Source organism: Gobio gobio (assembly GCF_949357685.1).
Source record: "Gobio gobio genome assembly, chromosome: 5".
Lineage (NCBI taxonomy): Eukaryota > Metazoa > Chordata > Actinopteri > Cypriniformes > Gobionidae > Gobio > Gobio gobio.
Genome location: NC_137101.1, coordinates 13,155,164 through 13,172,427, shown reverse-complemented (window position 1 = coordinate 13,172,427; position 17,264 = coordinate 13,155,164). Strand labels below are relative to the sequence as shown.

Below are 17,264 nucleotides of genomic sequence, written 5' to 3'. Positions count from 1 at the left end.
TCTGAGCTCGACGGCCAAAGCCTCTCGTTCTCAGGCCCCCAAGCATAATGCCAAAAAAAAAAAAATTCACTCGTCCTCGGAGGCTAGGCCCTTCATTGGAGAGTTGGACGAACCGTGCAAGCACATTCGCCTCTCACTATGTCCCCCTGACTCCTGCCTTAACTCTTCCGCTGATAAGTATGTCAGGTGGTTTAAGGTTCGGCCCCATTGACGAGCACCATCTCAGATACTCCGCGTCCTAGCCTTCGGAGTTCAGACGAAAGCCCTGGGGTCACGTTGCGTGGCCCATTTATGATGCCGTTCAGAAACCCCAATGCTGGGGGTCAGCCCGGCCAGGCATTCGAACAGTTTCCTATATTAGAGGTCTCCGCCACATTTGTGCCTCGGGGCTCTTTACAGGTACCTTATGGCAGAGAACTCATTAGCTCCACATGTGCTTCCTGTTTCCATAGACGTCAGAGATTTTCTGTGGTTAGGAAATGTATTGGCGCCCACAGTATACTAGATGCCAAAAACAGAACGGTTAATACTGCTAGCAGAGCGCTGGGCTGCGTAGGGACGCCTGCCCGAAGTCTTGCAAATGGTGTTATGTACTATACGCCACGACTAAACCATCCAATTCTGCAAGGCCCACTTCTTTCCAGCGGTGCTCTTCCCATGACAGTGTGTCCTTGGGAGGCCCCGGCGGTGAGACTGAAAATTGTCTCTCTTGGAGAAAGGGGCTATGGAAGAGATACCCCCCCTCTCAGGCAGAGGCAGGCTTCTATAGCTGGTATTTTGTGGTGCCCAAAACGTTGCTGGATTGCGTCCGATTCTGGACTTGCGTCGATTAACTTGCACCCAGAGGGAGCAAATTCGAAATGCTGATTTTGAAGTCCATTTTGTGTCCGATTCAAACCGTGATTGGTTTGTGACCATCAATCTAAAGAATGCGTATTTCCAAATCCAGATCGTCAAGAGACACAGGAAGTTCCTCAGGTTTACTTTCAAAGGTAAAGCTTAGCAATACCATGTCCTTCCATTTGGACTAGCCTTAGCTCTTCAGACTTTCACAAATGGTATGGATGCTGCTCTGGCCCCATTGTGGTTCCAGGGCATCCGGATTTTGAACTACCTGGACAATTGGCTTATATTAGCTCAATCCCAGGAATTGGCGGTGGTTCATCGAGACTGAGTTTTTGCAATTTGAGGAGCTTAGGTTTATGCATAAACCATCAGAAGTGATTTGATGCCAAGTCAGTAGACAACTTCCTGGGTATGGATCTAGATTCTGGTGTGATGCAGGCATGTTAGTCTCCTGCATGCTTTCAGTTGCTAAAAGACTGTCATTTCAAGCCAGGTTTGAGTCATTTCAAGGGAGGCTGCTTAGTCCACGTTGGCCTTTCTCACAGGCTGATGGACCTTATGGCAACAGTGTCCGTTGTAGTCAGTCGGGCCTGCTCCACATAAGACCATTCCAATGATGGACCAAGAGTCAGGAGATCTCGTCCCATTGCCAACCTTTTGCAAAGTCCTGGTTACACGCAGGGGCGAAGCTCCTGCTGCTCCGCAGAGGAGTCCAGTTAGGGGCATGTTGTCGTCGCAGGTGGTGGTATATGGGCTTCAGACATTGGTCACACCGAAGGCGTTCCTATAGCGATGGTCTCGAGTGTCTCGTTTCCTACTCAGGAAACCAAGGTTACATACGTTACCGAGACGTTTTATTGGCATGACTTGTGTCGGCATTTGCAGTATTTACAAAACATACGCTATATGATAGCTAGATAATACATCATGTTAATTTGGGGTAAATAGATAATGAGAAGAGATCGGAAAGTTTTATATAGCCTGTAGCTAAAAGTCTCCTTTGGTTTTATTTTCCTTTTAACCACTAGATGGTACAAAAACTTGCCTCAGAACTTTCCAAAGTATCTGTTTTTCAAGATGCACGTGGACATTTGTCTGATGTTTGAAACGATCACGGGCAGCTGCGCAAAGTTACTTCTTCTTCGTAAGGGGATGCTCGGCAACAGACACAGTGACTAGTAGGCTACAGTCGGCAATATATAAAATGAGGATGTGCAGTGCTAAAGCAATGTAAACTGGTCGCGTGCTGCACTCGTTAACCAAGGTTTTAGGGATGTGCTATGTGAAACATCGGTTTATAAATACCTTGATTACTTATTAATACGTATTACTTATTATACTTATATTATAAGCAAGAGAACCCAAAGGTTTACTGTCAAGTTTGAAAATCCCTATTGTTTTCTTTCTTTCTTTCTTTCTTTCTTTCTTTCTTTCTTTCTTTCTTTCTTTCTTTCTTTCTCTTCATCTCATTCTCTCTGTTCAAATATACAGGCAGTGTGAATGTGAGGTTGGTTGGTGGTCCCAGTCGCTGTGCTGGTAGAGTGGAGGTTCTTCATAGAGGTCAGTGGGGAACAGTGTGTGATTATTTCTGGCATATGGCTGATGCTGCAGTGGTGTGTAGAGAGCTGGACTGTGGAGAACCTGTAGATGCTCTGTATGATGCTTATTTTGGACAAGGATCAGGACCAGTCTGGATGAGTTATGTCATGTGTAAGGGACCAGAGTCTACACTGAAGAACTGTGAGTCAACAGGATGGACAAATCATGTCTGTGACCATACAAGAGATGCTGGAGTTATCTGCTCAGGTGAGCTTCTCCAAACCTCTGAAATGTCATTGATGATGAGCCACCTGTATTAATTTGATATTTTTTGTTTTTTAAATTTAAAGATAAGTGTCATTGCTATTTATCTTTATATTCTCTTGCTTGTTCATGCTCAGGCGTCAGGCTGGTTGGAGGTTCTCGCTGCTCTGGGAGGTTAGAGATACTTGATGATCAGTCGTGGGTGTCAGTGTGTGCGGCTGCCTTTGACCAGCAGGATGCAGAGGTTGTGTGTAGAGAGCTGGACTGTGGAGCTCCTGTACAGGTGCTGGGAGAAGCTGCTTTTGGCAAAGGAGACGCTCAGATGTGGACACAAGAGATTCATTGCAGAGGAAATGAGTCTCAGATTTACTTCTGTCCAACATCACCATTACATGAAAACAACTGTTCTCATGACAACAAAATTGGACTAGTATGCGCAGGTTGGAGCTAATATCCATTTTTATTAAAGTCTCCAGATTTAACATTAATGTGGTATCAAAGTATGTTATGTTTTTATCTCACTCTTTCTTTCTCTCTTTTTTGCAATATTTCTTCATGTCTTGTTCTCTCTGTTCAATATACAGATCGTGTGAATGTGAGAGTAGTTGATGGTAACAGTCGCTGTGCTGGTACAGTGGAGGTTCAACATAGAGGTCAGTGGGGAAGAGTGTGTGATATTAGTTGGGATATGACTGAAGCTGCAGTGGTGTGTAGAGAGCTGGACTGTGGAGAACCTGTAGATGCTCTAAATGATGCTCATTTTGGACAAGGATCAGGGCCAGTCTGGATGAATTTTATCAGATGTACTGGATCAGAGTCTGCATTGAAGAACTGTGGGTCAAGAGGATGGGGTAAAAGTGACGGAATTAATTCTGGAGATGCTGGAGTCATCTGCTCAGGTAAACTGTCCCAAACAAACCTCTTTTTTTATTACTGTACATCACAGATTCTTCACATGTGCATTAATATAATTATATAATTAAATATATAGATATAATTATATTAATATAATTAATTCATATAGCAGATGCCATTCAAAGCATCTTACAAATGAGGAATATCACAAGCAAATTATCACAAAAGCCAACAATATTTGCAGTACACAATGCCAACTTTCAAATATAAGATAGATTACTAATGGTATGCCATCACCATTCTCACAGATTCAAGTTTTTTTTTTTCTTAAGTTCACAGGAAGATGATAATGGTATCGTTTCAAAATATTTCAAAGCATGGTAACACTTTACAATAACAGTACATGAATAATCATGTATTAATACATGAATTAATAGTTAATTAAACATTAACTCATGATTAGTGAAGATATGAACTAAACATGAACAAATGAGGAGCTATCATGAACTAAGACAGGAGTCATAAGGATTCATGCATGAATTACAGCAGCATTAATACATGTTAGTACATGTTTGATAATTAATGCATTAATTAACATGTATGGTTAAACTAAATCAAACAGGCTCCTTAAGAATAAATAAGAAGTACTCTGACTTTGAATTAAACATGTGATTTAATACTGTCATAATTTAAACTGTAGCCTATTATAATCTGCCATCTGCAGCTTTGTGATTTTTAGCCATTTTTGTGAGTCATTAATTACACACATTTGTCTAATCAAACGTGGAAAATAGACTAATAACTATCACTAATCATTTTAATTTGATATAAACCATTTTTAGATTTTTATAGTTAAATTACGCTACGTTTAGTCACAGCTAGTTTTCTTCCCGGAACTACAGTATGTAGGGTTTGTTTCTGGTGGGATACTCATTAGTGGCGCTCTCGGTGCTCCTAGCGCGTTAGTTGTGTTCCTTCAGTATAGGCCATAGACCGTAAAAAAATATGGACGACGCGACTTCATTGACTTCCGCTGACCAAAGTTGAAGCTTTCATAGGCCCGCTCACGGCGCTGACATCTTGGGACCGAGTCTGCGCAGTAGCGATCTCGGGACCGGAGTTGCGCAGTAGAGAACAGGAAGTAGAGGCGCGATTATCAAAAGCCCGCCCACACTCTCGCAGATGCAGAACAATTCATTATGTTGGTGTGAAATAAACAGTTATGGAAGTGTAGAAATTAAAGCTAAAGCTCCAATCTCCTCCCAAAAATCCAGAAAAAAGTCCGTTAGTGCCTCAGTGACAAGTTCATTCAGAGAAGCCGTCAATCTCAGCTGTCAATCATGACGTCACACCCCTCGTTTTTATAGCATCAAATAACTCACTAAAAATAAACTTATTTAAAAAACGAACACTTGAAATGAAATTATTGTAATAAAAACTGCCTAAAATGACAGAAACCATCTTTAGAAAACAATTATTTGAAGTGTAATTAAATTGTTTAGTGTGTCTCGCGCCCATTCTAATACATGGAGAGGCGGGGTTTAGGAGCTATACTGGGACCGGCCACCGGGGGGCGATCGAGGTGCGAAAGCTTCAATTTCTGACTGAAGCACTACAGGCTTGGTATAGGCCTTTATCACACTTCCTATTTCCGGAAAGCGAAGCAGTGCACCTCTACTTCCGGTCCCATCGCGACTCAATCAAAACGCGGGTGTAACTGCAGCGATCCCGTGCTCTAATACTAATTAATGACATCCTTACCTCAGATTTGACCATTTCCTGACACTAAAAGAATAGAGGAGAGCATGGGTGAGACTGATTATGGTGGGATGAAGTTGTGTTTGTGTGCTGTAGGCCTATGCATTTCCAAACTGCGGATGTTTACGTCTCATATCGTCAGCCTGCTGAAATGTTCCCATCCAAATGTGCATTCTGAATAATAAATACATTTCTAACCTGCCGCAGTCCAGTGATTGTCTTCTCATTAACATCAACGTTTCTCTTGCTAATCATATTTCATACCTGTTGTTACATTTTTTAATTAATTTGACTGATAAACACCCTTACGAAAGTTAACCATGGTTTTATTATAGTTTTTTTTTTCGTGGATTGACTACCATTTGTATTAGTTTTACTACAAATACCATGATAAACTACAATAACCATGTTTTATTTTATTTTTTAATAAAAACCATGGTTCATTTTCACGTAATAAATAGATGAATGAATGCGCGGTAACTGCCTTAAAGAAAGTAAACAATGTTAAGCATTTAATTAATCTTAAACAGTAATACGTTAACAGCGTGACTGAATTTTGGCATAAATGTGTGAATTACATATACTGTAGGCTACAGTGAAATGATTGTCATTGAAAAGTGACAGAACAATGACTAAAATATTAATACAAATCAATATGTTCATTCAGATCTTATTCGTCAGGTCTCACACACACTTAATCGCGGACACTATTTAGACGTGCACTGACACCGTGTGGTGAAATAATCACGTATGTTTACGACCCTCGGCTTATGTCGGATTAAAAAACGACAAGTTCAACAGAGTTTGGAAAATCCTGAACACAGTAATGATCAGTTTATCTCTTCTCCTGTCTCGGAAAATGTCTGGATTTTTAAATCATCCCCCAGATGCTTATTTTAATTGTCATTTGTTCAGCTAGGTGTTCACAGCACATTGAAAACATGCATAACCGGAAGAATCAGCACACTGCTTCGACGCGCACTTCCGGTATTCAATTCCTCTGTGATAAAGGCCTATTGCTGGCATTTTCATCAAATAATATATGTCGACTGCTTTGGTTAACCGAAATAATAATTTAAGACATGTTTGTATGATTGTTGTATTGGGATATTTCTGGAGGTGTGTACTTTAATTAACTGTATCTTTTAATTGTTTAAATGTAACTTATATGCTTCGATCAAGCCTGTAGTGCTCCAGTCAGAAATTGAAGCTTCCGCGCCTCGATCGCCCCCCGGTGGTCGGTCCCAGTATAGCTCCTAAACCCCGCCTCTCCATGTATTTGAATGGGCGCGAGACACACTAAACAATTTAATTACACTTCAAATAATTGTTTCCTAAAGATGGTTTCTGTCATTTTAGGCAGTTTTTATAACAATAATTTCATTTCAAGTGTTCGTTTTTTAAATAAGTTTAGTTTTAGTGAGTTATTTGATGCTATAAAAACGGGGGGTGTGACGTCATGATTGACAGCTGAGATTGACGGCTTCTCTGAGTGAACTTGTTACTGAGGCACTAACGGACTTTTTTCTGGATTTTTGGGAGGCGATTGAAGCTTTAGCTTTAATTTCTACACTTCCATAACTGTTTATTTCACACCAACATAATGAATTGTTCTGCATCTGCGAGAGTGTGGGCGGGCTTTTGATAATCGCGCCTCTACTTCCTGTTCTCTACTGTGCAACTCCGGTCCCGAGAACGCTACTGCGCAGACTCGGTCCCAAGATGTCAGCGCCGTGAGCGGGCCTATGAAAGCTTCAACTTTGGTCAGCGGAAGTCAATGGAGTCGCGTCGTCCATATTTTTTTACGGTCTATGGCTTCGATTAGCATTAGCCGTGTTTTACAGGTAAACATTAGCCTGGATGCCAGCCGAACTTAGCCCCGCCCACAACATTTTTACTCGGGCAGTTCGGTCTGGACTTGATCCATAGAGAAGTAATTATGCCCGAACAGAAACAGTTCGGACCAATGAAATTGTTAGGGCGGGCTTTAGACGATGATGGACAGATGATCAACATTAACGTAAACATCCACGTCATCAAAGGGCTTGGGGGGGCGTTGTTCTCCGGGAAAAAAGCATTTGGGGGGTAAAATATGTTATTTTGGCAGGGCTGGCAGCTAAAAATCGCATTCCTGGGTCTGTATGTCACATAATTGGGGTCGCTTCAACCCGCGGACATGGCAACACAGTGCAGTTGAGTTCTGTTGACATTTGATAACTAACGTTATGCATCGCTCAGTTGCTCTGATTGGTTGTAGGTCTATCCAATTGAGGTCTTTCCTGGTTCGGTTGAAACACGCCCCATAATCACAGCCCAACGGAGCAGTATCAGACTCATATTCTGACTAGAATTGAGTATGACGACGTCAGGCTAGGTAAACATGCCTTATGTGTGTCTTTACAGGTAACGTTATGTTTGGGCTTTCTTTTAAGTCCATATATGTTTAATTATATAAATATAAATAAAAGTACTAGCCTACAAATACTTTTTATCTTTGTTTTGTTTTTTGTACCAAGGGTGTAAAGGAATAATGATTCTTAGTGTATATGTTTATTCATTTTGTAATGAATGAATTGTTAGTCCATCATTGTGTCATGACTTTACTTCAGGGGGCACGGCATTACTATCTCATGGTTAACTTACCATACACTAACATCAACTAATGGCTTGTTACTGTATGACTATGTCATGACTTTACTTGAGGGGGCACATCATGATTAATTCATTATTAACTAACCATACACTAACATCAACTCATGGCTTGTTAATGCATCATTGTGTCATGACTTTACTTGAGGGGGCACATCATGATTAATTCACTGTTAACTACTTACCAAATTCAGCTCATGATTTATCATAAACTTACTATAAAATAACCTACACATGTAACTAACTAGTATAACTAGTATTCAGCCCAGTTAAGAGAATGGAGGTACAGTATCATCACGGCCTGTGTCTGGGTGGAGAGAGAACTGTACGGTTCCCAGCAGACGATCCCTCACTTCCTGACTTTACTGCATGTTTCCTGTTTGGTTATTTTTTGAGAACTGATTTCTCAGAAACTGTTACAAGTCACGGTAGGTTTAGTTTGATGGAAAAGAGAATATCACAAAACAGAGACCTTTTGAGATAAAATATAGCAGATTTAGTATTTTCTATGTTTGATAAGGGTGATCAGTGAAAGTAATGAAAAACTATTCCTGTTGCTTTCAGTAATATTTATGATGAAGCTTCTGATAAAAATTGTTTAAATTATTACAATAATACATTTTAAAATGTATTTCAAAGTCAAAATATTTGTTATTCATTCTTAGAAAGCCTGTTTGATTTAGTTTACCCATACATGTTAATTAATGCATTAATCAAACCAGTACTAACATGTATTAATGCTGCTATTATTCATGCATGAATCCTTATGACTCCTGTCTTAGTTCATGATAGCTCCTCATTTGTTCATGATTAGTTCATATCTTCACTAATCATGATTTCATGTTGAATTAATCATTAATTCATGTATTAATACATGATTATTCATTTACTGTTATTGTAAAGTGTAACCCAAAGCATGTTTCGGGGTTTGTGTTCTCTAGCCGCTGAGTGCTGTTGCCGTGCGGATGAGCTTTAGCTGAACAATATTTTTTTTCTAGAGCTGATATACAGCCAAAACAATCGCTCTTCCATTAAGTTCCTATTATCTCTGTAAAGCTGCTTTGAAACAATCTATAATGTGAAAAGCGCTATATAAATGAAGGTGGCTTGACTTACTAGACAAGCTAGAGTCAATGTGAAATGCAGAAAGTTGAGAATTATTATTGTAGTTGTTGTTGTTATTATTTAAATTCACATGAGTCTTATTTAAATCAAATGTGTTTATAGTTGTAGACTGGGTAAGTGATTGTGGAAGAAATCTTTGGCTTTTTCTTGAAAGTTGTGATGATCTTACAACTCTTAAAATATGCTTTAAATCAACCTCTTTGGTTTGAAGTGTTTTTGCTCTAAAGTTTTTGAAGTGATTTTTTTTTTTTTTTTTTTATAAATCATGATTAATGTTAAACCAATAATGACAGGATTAAACTTTAGATAATATACTAGTTTATTTAATTAAATAAATAATTCATAGGTGTTAAATAAGTTTACTTTCTCACTTGATCAGAGGTCAGGCTGGTTGGAGGTTCTCGCTGCTCTGGGAGGTTAGAGATACTTGATGATCAGTCGTGGGTTTCAGTGTGTGCTGCTGCCTTTGACCAGCAGGATGCAGAGGTTGTGTGTAGAGAGCTGGACTGTGGAGCTCCTGTACAGGTGCTGGGAGAAGCTGCTTTTGGCAAAGGAGACGCTCAGATGTGGACACAAGAGATTCAGTGCAGAGGAAATGAGTCTAAGATTCACAACTGCCCAACATCACCATCACACAAACACAACTGTTCACGTGAATACGGTGCTGGACTGGTGTGTGCAGGTTGGTGCTAATTTTCTCTTCAGATTCAAATACCCAAATTGAAAATTGTTGGGAGTATCAAATATACCTCCTCTACCCATTGTGTAATTATTTTATCTCACTCTTTCTCTTTCTTCCTCTCTGTCCCTTTATCTCTCTTTGTCTTTGTTCAATATACAGACAGTGTGAATGTGAGGTTGGTTGGTGGTCACAGTCGCTGTGCTGGTACAGTGGAGGTTCTTCATAGAGGTCAGTGGGGAACAGTGTGTGATTTTTACTGGGATATGACTGAAGCTGCAGTGGTGTGTAGAGAGCTGGACTGTGGAGAACCTGTAGATGCTCTGGGCGATGCTCATTTTGGACCGGGATCAGGACCAGTCTGGATGAAAAATGTTAGGTGTGCTGGATCTGAGTCTACACTAAAGAACTGTAGATCACTTGGATGGGCTAACGCACACTGTGATCCCAACAGTGATGCTGGAGTCATTTGCTCAGGTGAATGAGATTGATCTCCAAGACTATTTTTGTTCTGGTAATTGAATGTCACATAACATTTTACAGTAAATGTCTAAGGGAAAACTATTCTGATGTCATGTTTATTTTACCATTTTTATATATTTAGGCTAATTGTTATGAGTATTAAAATTCTCATAGACTTGCCACTTTTGAGTTACCTATTTTGTCTGTTTATTTATAAAACAGATCATAAACATCCCAGACTTACTGATGGACCTCACTTGTGTTCTGGGCGATTAGAGGTGATTCATGGGAACACCTGGTACACAGTGTGTGCTGCTGCCTTTGACCAGCAGGATGCAGAGGTTGTGTGTAGAGAGCTGGACTGTGGAGCTCCTGTACAGGTGCTGGGAGAAGCTGCTTTTGGCAAAGGAGACGCTCAGATGTGGACACAAGAGATTCAGTGCAGAGGAAATGAGTCTCAGATTCACCTCTGTCCACTATCTTCGAGCAGGAACAACTGTTCCCATGACAGTAATGCGGGAGTGATATGTTTTGGTTGAGTAGAAATATTTTGCAACTCTTTACTATATTGGTTAATTCAATAACAAACTTATACTCATGTTTAGTGTGTGTGTGTGTGTGTGTGTTTATAAAAGCCCTTCTAGGGATGAATAAATAAATAAATGAAAATACAGTGCTTTCCATATATATTGGCACTCTTTTCAAATTTTACCAGAACAGGCCAGATAAATGTAGCATTTTATCCTCTTAGCCTCTTATTCAAAAAAATGTCACACAAATAACTTTTCATTAAAACAAATAGACGTTAAAAATCTTCCCATAAATCAATGTTTTTTCTCTCTCAAACATATGTGTGCCATATTGGCAGTCCTTAAAGGTCCCATGGCATGGATTTTTTATTTTATTTTATAATGTATTCTGAGGTGTACTTATATTGTTAGTATGATATATACATCATAAAATGTCATAATTTAGAAATAAAAGGCATTTTTTCTATACTGATGTTTGCCCTCTGGCTAAATGCCCTGTTTCAAGAGGCGTGTCTGCTGTGAGACTTCAGTAAAAAACACCCACTGTTGTGATTGGATGACATCTTTGCATTTAAAATGAGCGGAGGGGCGTGCTTTAAAGAGGTCTACGAGGCACAAGCCTGCTGCCAGAGAGACGGATGTCACTTCTCATCAGTTCTCTTAGCACGTCTCAGTTCAGTGAACTGTTGTAGTTACTAGAATATACTTCAGGTTATTAGTTTATTTCTAGTCGGAGGGACTGTCACTCATGTCAGAAAGTTAGTAATTTTAGTAAATGATGGATCAGCGCTGACTTGAGACGCGAACCATTTGGAACGATTCAGTCCGATTTGGTTTCACTTAAAAGAACCGGTACACTAACAAGAACCGGTTAAAAAGAACAATTTGTTTGCGAACCGGACATCAATGGACCAGAGAAATTGCTAACAAAGTGATATTGTACTGAGTTGTGAGAGCGCTGTAAGCACGAGTTTATTTTGTTTGTATCTGAGAGTTCTAAATAAACACTAGTCCCAGTCACACCGAGCCCGCCTTCCTCCTTATTACCAACTTTGTAACACATGCAATGTACCATTACAGCTGTCGAGATGAACGAGTTACGAGTAAGTGTTGATTATAGCATTATTTTTAGATATTTTCCTATCATATGAAAAGCGTCAGTGACCGACTGAAAGGGAACCCTGTATACAGAATACAATGTTAAATAATGCTCATATTTATTTATTTTTAAATTAAAGAAAATGTAAATTATTATTTTATAGAAAACAAGTACTGCTCTGTTCATTTATCTCTAGTACTACACTTTAAATAAGCTGTCAGTTCTTTATTCAGGTTACACGGACCTCAGACTGGTAAACAGTTCAGATTCCTGTTCTGGAAGAGTGGAGCTTCAGTTCCTCAATGATTGGGGCACAGTGTGTGATGCATGCTGGGATATGAGAGCTGCCAGTGTCCTCTGTCGACAGCTGAATTGTGGGATTGTTGTGTCTGTTGTGGGATCAGACTGGTTTGGAGAGGGAAGTGGTGAAATCTGGGCTGATGTGTTTGATTGTGACGGGAATGAAACAAAACTCTCAGAATGTTCCATCTCTTCATGGATTCGAGCTGAACGTTCTCATAGACGAGATGTTGGAGTCATCTGCTCTGGTAAGCAAATTCACACCATAATGAAGCCATATGCCTCAGACTTAATACGCCTATATTTAAAATGAATACTGAATGACAAATAATTACTTTCCAGGTTCCTCTCTGGCTGTTCATGATAGTCAGGTGCGGTTGTCTGGAGAGAGACAGTGTGAGGGGGAGGTGGAAGTTTCCATCCATCAGGTCTGGAGGAGAGTTCTGCTGGACTCCTGGAGTCTCACTGAATCCTCTGTGGTCTGCAGACAGCTGGGCTGTGGCTCTGTGCTGAACTTCTCCGGCTCCTCTTCATCCAGTCCTGAACACAGTCATGAGTGTGTGACGGGCTTCCAGTGCTCTGGGAGTGAAGCTCATCTGGGGAACTGCAGCTCTCCACAAACTCTCAACTGCAGCTCCACACAACAGCTGTCAATCACCTGCCTTGGTGAGAAGAGCAACATCTGGGCAGATTCTTCAGTTGTTAGTGATCAATAATGTGTTTTTTTCTCTCTGAATATCAGGTCGCGGGTCCATCAGGCTGGTGGGTTCTGGGGGAGACTGTGCAGGGAGGCTGGAGGTTTTTCACAGCGGCTCATGGGGGACAGTGTGTGATGACTCCTGGGATATTAAAGATGCCCATGTGGTGTGCAGACAGCTGCAGTGTGGAGTGGCCCTCAGTAACCAGCAGGTACCAGCCTGGTTTGGTCCTGGTTCTGGACCCATATGGCTGGATGAGGTGGAGTGTGAGGGGAATGAGACGTCCCTGTGGAACTGCTCTTCTCCAGGCTGGGGAAAACATGACTGTCAACACAAGGAGGATGTGGGAGTCGTCTGCTCAGGTAAACGTGCTGCTGCTGTTTTTTTAAAAATTAAACTTAAAATTAATATATTGGGTTTTTAGAAACGTCAGTTTACATATTCAAATGTCCTTAATGCCCATAATGTTCAGATGTTTCAATTTTGGGAATTTAAAATTTACTTTTTTTCATTTTTTTTCTAGAGTTTAAAGATATTCGGCTAACTGAGGGCTGTATAGGAAATGTAGAAGTTTTCTACAATGGATCCTGGGGTAATGTGTGTTACAATATGATGGACAGAGACACGGTGAGTCTGATCTGTCAGGAGCTGAACTGTGGAAGATCTGGTGTTTTGTCTAATTCTACACCAAGACTGGAATCAGCTCCTAACTGGCTGGATGAAATGAAATGTCGACCACATGACTCAAATCTGTGGCAGTGTCCATCTTTACCCTGGGGACAGAACGACTGTGATAGAGATGAAGTGGCCAAAATCACCTGTTCAGGTAAGACTGATGAAAATTTCCATCATTAAAAAACAAAAGTGATTCTTTATATGAATTATGTTTATATAATATAATATTGAATTCATTTCTGATTACAGAACAGGAGAGTAGTAAGTCCCTTAGAAGCTATTTGTCATGCGCCAGATCTCCACACCGGAGACAATGTTCAGGTAAGGTTATCTGAAAATAAAAATCATTAACAGCCATATGTGATATATGTATGTATGTATGTGATTTTGTTCGGGGGACACGAGCAGGATTTAATATCACACCATGCATATAGTATACAGTATATATATATATATATATATATATATATATATATATATATATATATATATATATATATATATATATATATATATATATATGTATATATATGTAGGTGTTGCTTTTTTGACAGAACTGGCATAACTCTTTTGGTCAATAATTTGTCCACTTTTCTGTGGTGTTAGAGCATGTTCCTCTCAGACTGAGTGGAGGGGAGGGCCGGTGCTCTGGGAGGCTGGAGGTGTATCATAACGCTGTGTGGGGCTCAGTCTGTGATGATCAGTGGGACATCAGCGATGCTCAGGTGGTCTGCAGGCAGCTGGGTTGTGGAGCAGCACTGAGGGCTGATGGGAATTCAGCCTTTGGTGCTGGTGAAGGTGTTGTGTGGCTGAACAGAGTCGAGTGCAGAGGGAATGAGATTCACCTGTGGGACTGTCCTCTCTCCCTGAAGAAACACACTGACTGCTCCCACAAAGAGCACGCTGGACTCACCTGTGCAGGTCACAACAGCACACTGACCAATATTAGTCATAATTTTACTGCTAATATTGTGTATTTGCATGATTTTGAATGTGTCTGTCTTTCCAGATTTGTCAATGTCCACTACTCCTGCTCCTGCCACAACAACATCAGCTTATCCTCCAGTTTCTCAGACAGTGCGCTCAAGCTCAACATCAGTCACTCCTCCACAAACTCCTCCAGCAGCGTCTCTCTCCGTGCTTGTGATTGTACTGGGAGTTGTGCTCTTACTGCTCTTAGTGCCACTGCTTGTACTGATTCAGCAGAACAGAGGGATGAGGAGAGGTAGGAGAGATCCAGAGACTGTCATATTGTGTCTTATTCAGTGTGTGATCAGTCATGTGTTGTGAACTGACAGCAGGTTTGTCTGTCTACACTCACAGCTCTCTCTAAGAGGAGACACAGGACGACGACTGAGGCCGTTTATGAGGAGATTCATCGCAGAGACAATCACTTCACTCAGACAGGTCAGACATTTTGACATTATCATAGAGTCTGATTTGTAGAGATCAGCAGGGTTACAGTTTCATGCAGAGAGAATTGCATTGATACAGTTTGTGTCTTCTTTTACAAGTAAACAGTGATCTAGTGGATGTGGGAATTTTGGCTGTTTTGTGATTGTGAACATGTTTCTATGGTTCTACTCCATAACAGGAAATGTCCTTTCTGACGAACAGCATTCTGGGTATGAAGATGCAGATGAGTTTCTTTCAGGTTAGAGGACTGAAATATAATTTATGTGTTCAAGGGGGTGTGTGCACGTTTATACTCTGTATACCCAGACGCTACGGTTCTGTATGTGTTTGCTACATGCAGAAATATGTTACATTTATTAAAAACATTCAGTTAGCAAGTTAACATTTAGCATTCTAAACCTAAGTCAGGTTAGATTCCATATTGAATTAACGCACATGATAACGAGGCTGTGCGGGATAGTCTTTAAAATAGCATGCTCCGTATAAAGGCCATTTTCATAACTCTCAACATTCAAAACTGTTGTATCAGGTTTTTGTTTACTGAAAGTTTTTTTTTCCCTGGAAAGAGCTTTCGTCAGTTGAACAAGCATGTTGTTAAGCAACAGTACAATCTATTCAACGCATTGTATAATCCTTCACAGCCTCGGTTTCATTCCTCTCAAATGGCGCCACCCTGACTAAGGTCTATTGAATAAAAAATTGTGACAAAAAAAAAAAAAAGTTTACAAATTCCAAACATAACATAATCCTTCTGCTGCTTTGTGGTCCAAACAGATAATTTAGCAAAAATCATAATGTTATTTTGCAGTGAAACTGTAACGAGGCATCAGACTCAGTCGGATCCATTTGCAGTTTTATTTAGAACACACGTAGTCGTACAGGCAGAGGTCAATAACAGCAACAACAATGTCAAAGGCAAAGAAGAGTCAGGAACGAAGACAGGCACTGGGTCAGGGCAGGCAGCAGACTAGACAGAGATAACCAGGAAACAGGCAGGTGGGTCACAGGGCAGGCAGCAAGACAAAACTCAAGGGTACCAAAACAGTCCAAGGTCAAAACACAGGAATACAGATCATAGGGTAAACGCTCAGTAGTGTTAGCCGTGGCAGAACAAGACTTCGCGAAGAGTGCGTGAGCGTGTGCAGCTTAAGTATACTGGGTGATGTGAGACAGGTGTGTGTGTAATCAGTCCAGGTACAGGGTTATGGGAAATGTAGTCCAGGAAAGGTTAATACTCAGGAGAGGGAGCCCTCTGGTGGTGATCGGAGGGAGCCACAGAGGCCAAGTTTGTGACAGAAACACAGCACAATGTTCAATGTTTTTGTTTTGCATATTTTGCATTATTTATTTATTTATGTATTCATTTACTCATCAGAATCTGCGGTAAGAGTCACACCTGATTATTATAATGACACCTCCACCATCAAAAGCCCAACAGGTCAGTGCAATGTCTTTGATAACTAATCACAGGATTCACGTAATTCACATAATTTAATAAACAATTTGGCCTGTGAACAGTAATATCTGTTTCTGTTTATTTTCTTTTTTATTTAATTTCTAAATTAAAACATTTAGAAGCGCAACAAATCAGACCAGATAAATATGATCATATAATCTCTGTGAGACATTTTACTACAGGTTTTTTCTATATTATTCTAATATGGATATATTTATATTTTTTATTTTTTAATATGGATATTATTATTTTAATATTTTAATATATTTTATGTGATTTAATTACATGTGTAATTTCCAAAATCCAAAATTTACATTCATGGATGCATCACATTTTTTATTATTTTGTTGCAGATGATTTTTCAGAAACCTATGATGATGTCGTCATCATACCACAGTCCTCCGATAATAAAGAAGGTATGTTTTTAAAATTGTAATGTTTTGGATATAGCTTGGTAAATAATTTTTTGTTTCTTTTCAAAATTAGTGTTATATAAATTAACTTATATTTAATTTATATAAATAACTTAATTATAAATCATTATTACATTGGTCATTTTTATGTTGTACATAATAGTGTACTTTAAAGTGCAAGTTAGATTTTTGTCTATGTGATTATAATTAATGATTGACACATTTATATCAGAGGGAGTAATAGTGTGAGAGACTGCTTTATCTCACACTGAATAAATTTTCATAAGCAAACATTTAATTTTCATAAACATTGATGAGCTCATTGTTACTTTATACATGTATTGATGTATTAATATGAATAAATTCTTGTTTTCTAACAGCAGACTATGATTATTTGGGGGAGGAGCCACGGAAAGGGGGAGGGGCTGTTTAAGTCGATGACCACACCCACCACCTCACATTCTTTTACATCTTTTAAGCGCTCTACAGAGTTAAAATGC

The 17,264-nt window shown here is 39.7% G+C and overlaps 1 protein-coding gene across 1 annotated transcript; it reads left to right on the top strand.

Moving 5' to 3' along the window:
- Window positions 1–294: 294 nt before the first annotated feature.
- LOC307126095 (scavenger receptor cysteine-rich type 1 protein M130-like) lies at window positions 295–17,197 on the top strand (the record flags this gene model as incomplete). Its single annotated transcript, XM_079816471.1, has 20 exons — window positions 295–399; window positions 950–992; window positions 2,338–2,652; window positions 2,736–3,089; window positions 3,234–3,548; window positions 9,416–9,718; window positions 9,878–10,192; window positions 10,400–10,711; window positions 12,040–12,354; window positions 12,449–12,772; window positions 12,849–13,166; window positions 13,328–13,630; window positions 13,729–13,800; window positions 14,086–14,400; window positions 14,489–14,704; window positions 14,803–14,886; window positions 15,074–15,133; window positions 16,271–16,333; window positions 16,705–16,767; window positions 17,145–17,197. 20 exons carry the CDS (start codon window positions 295–297, stop codon window positions 17,195–17,197), a joined length of 4,248 nt encoding a protein of 1,415 aa, XP_079672597.1.
- Window positions 17,198–17,264: the final 67 nt, after the last annotated feature.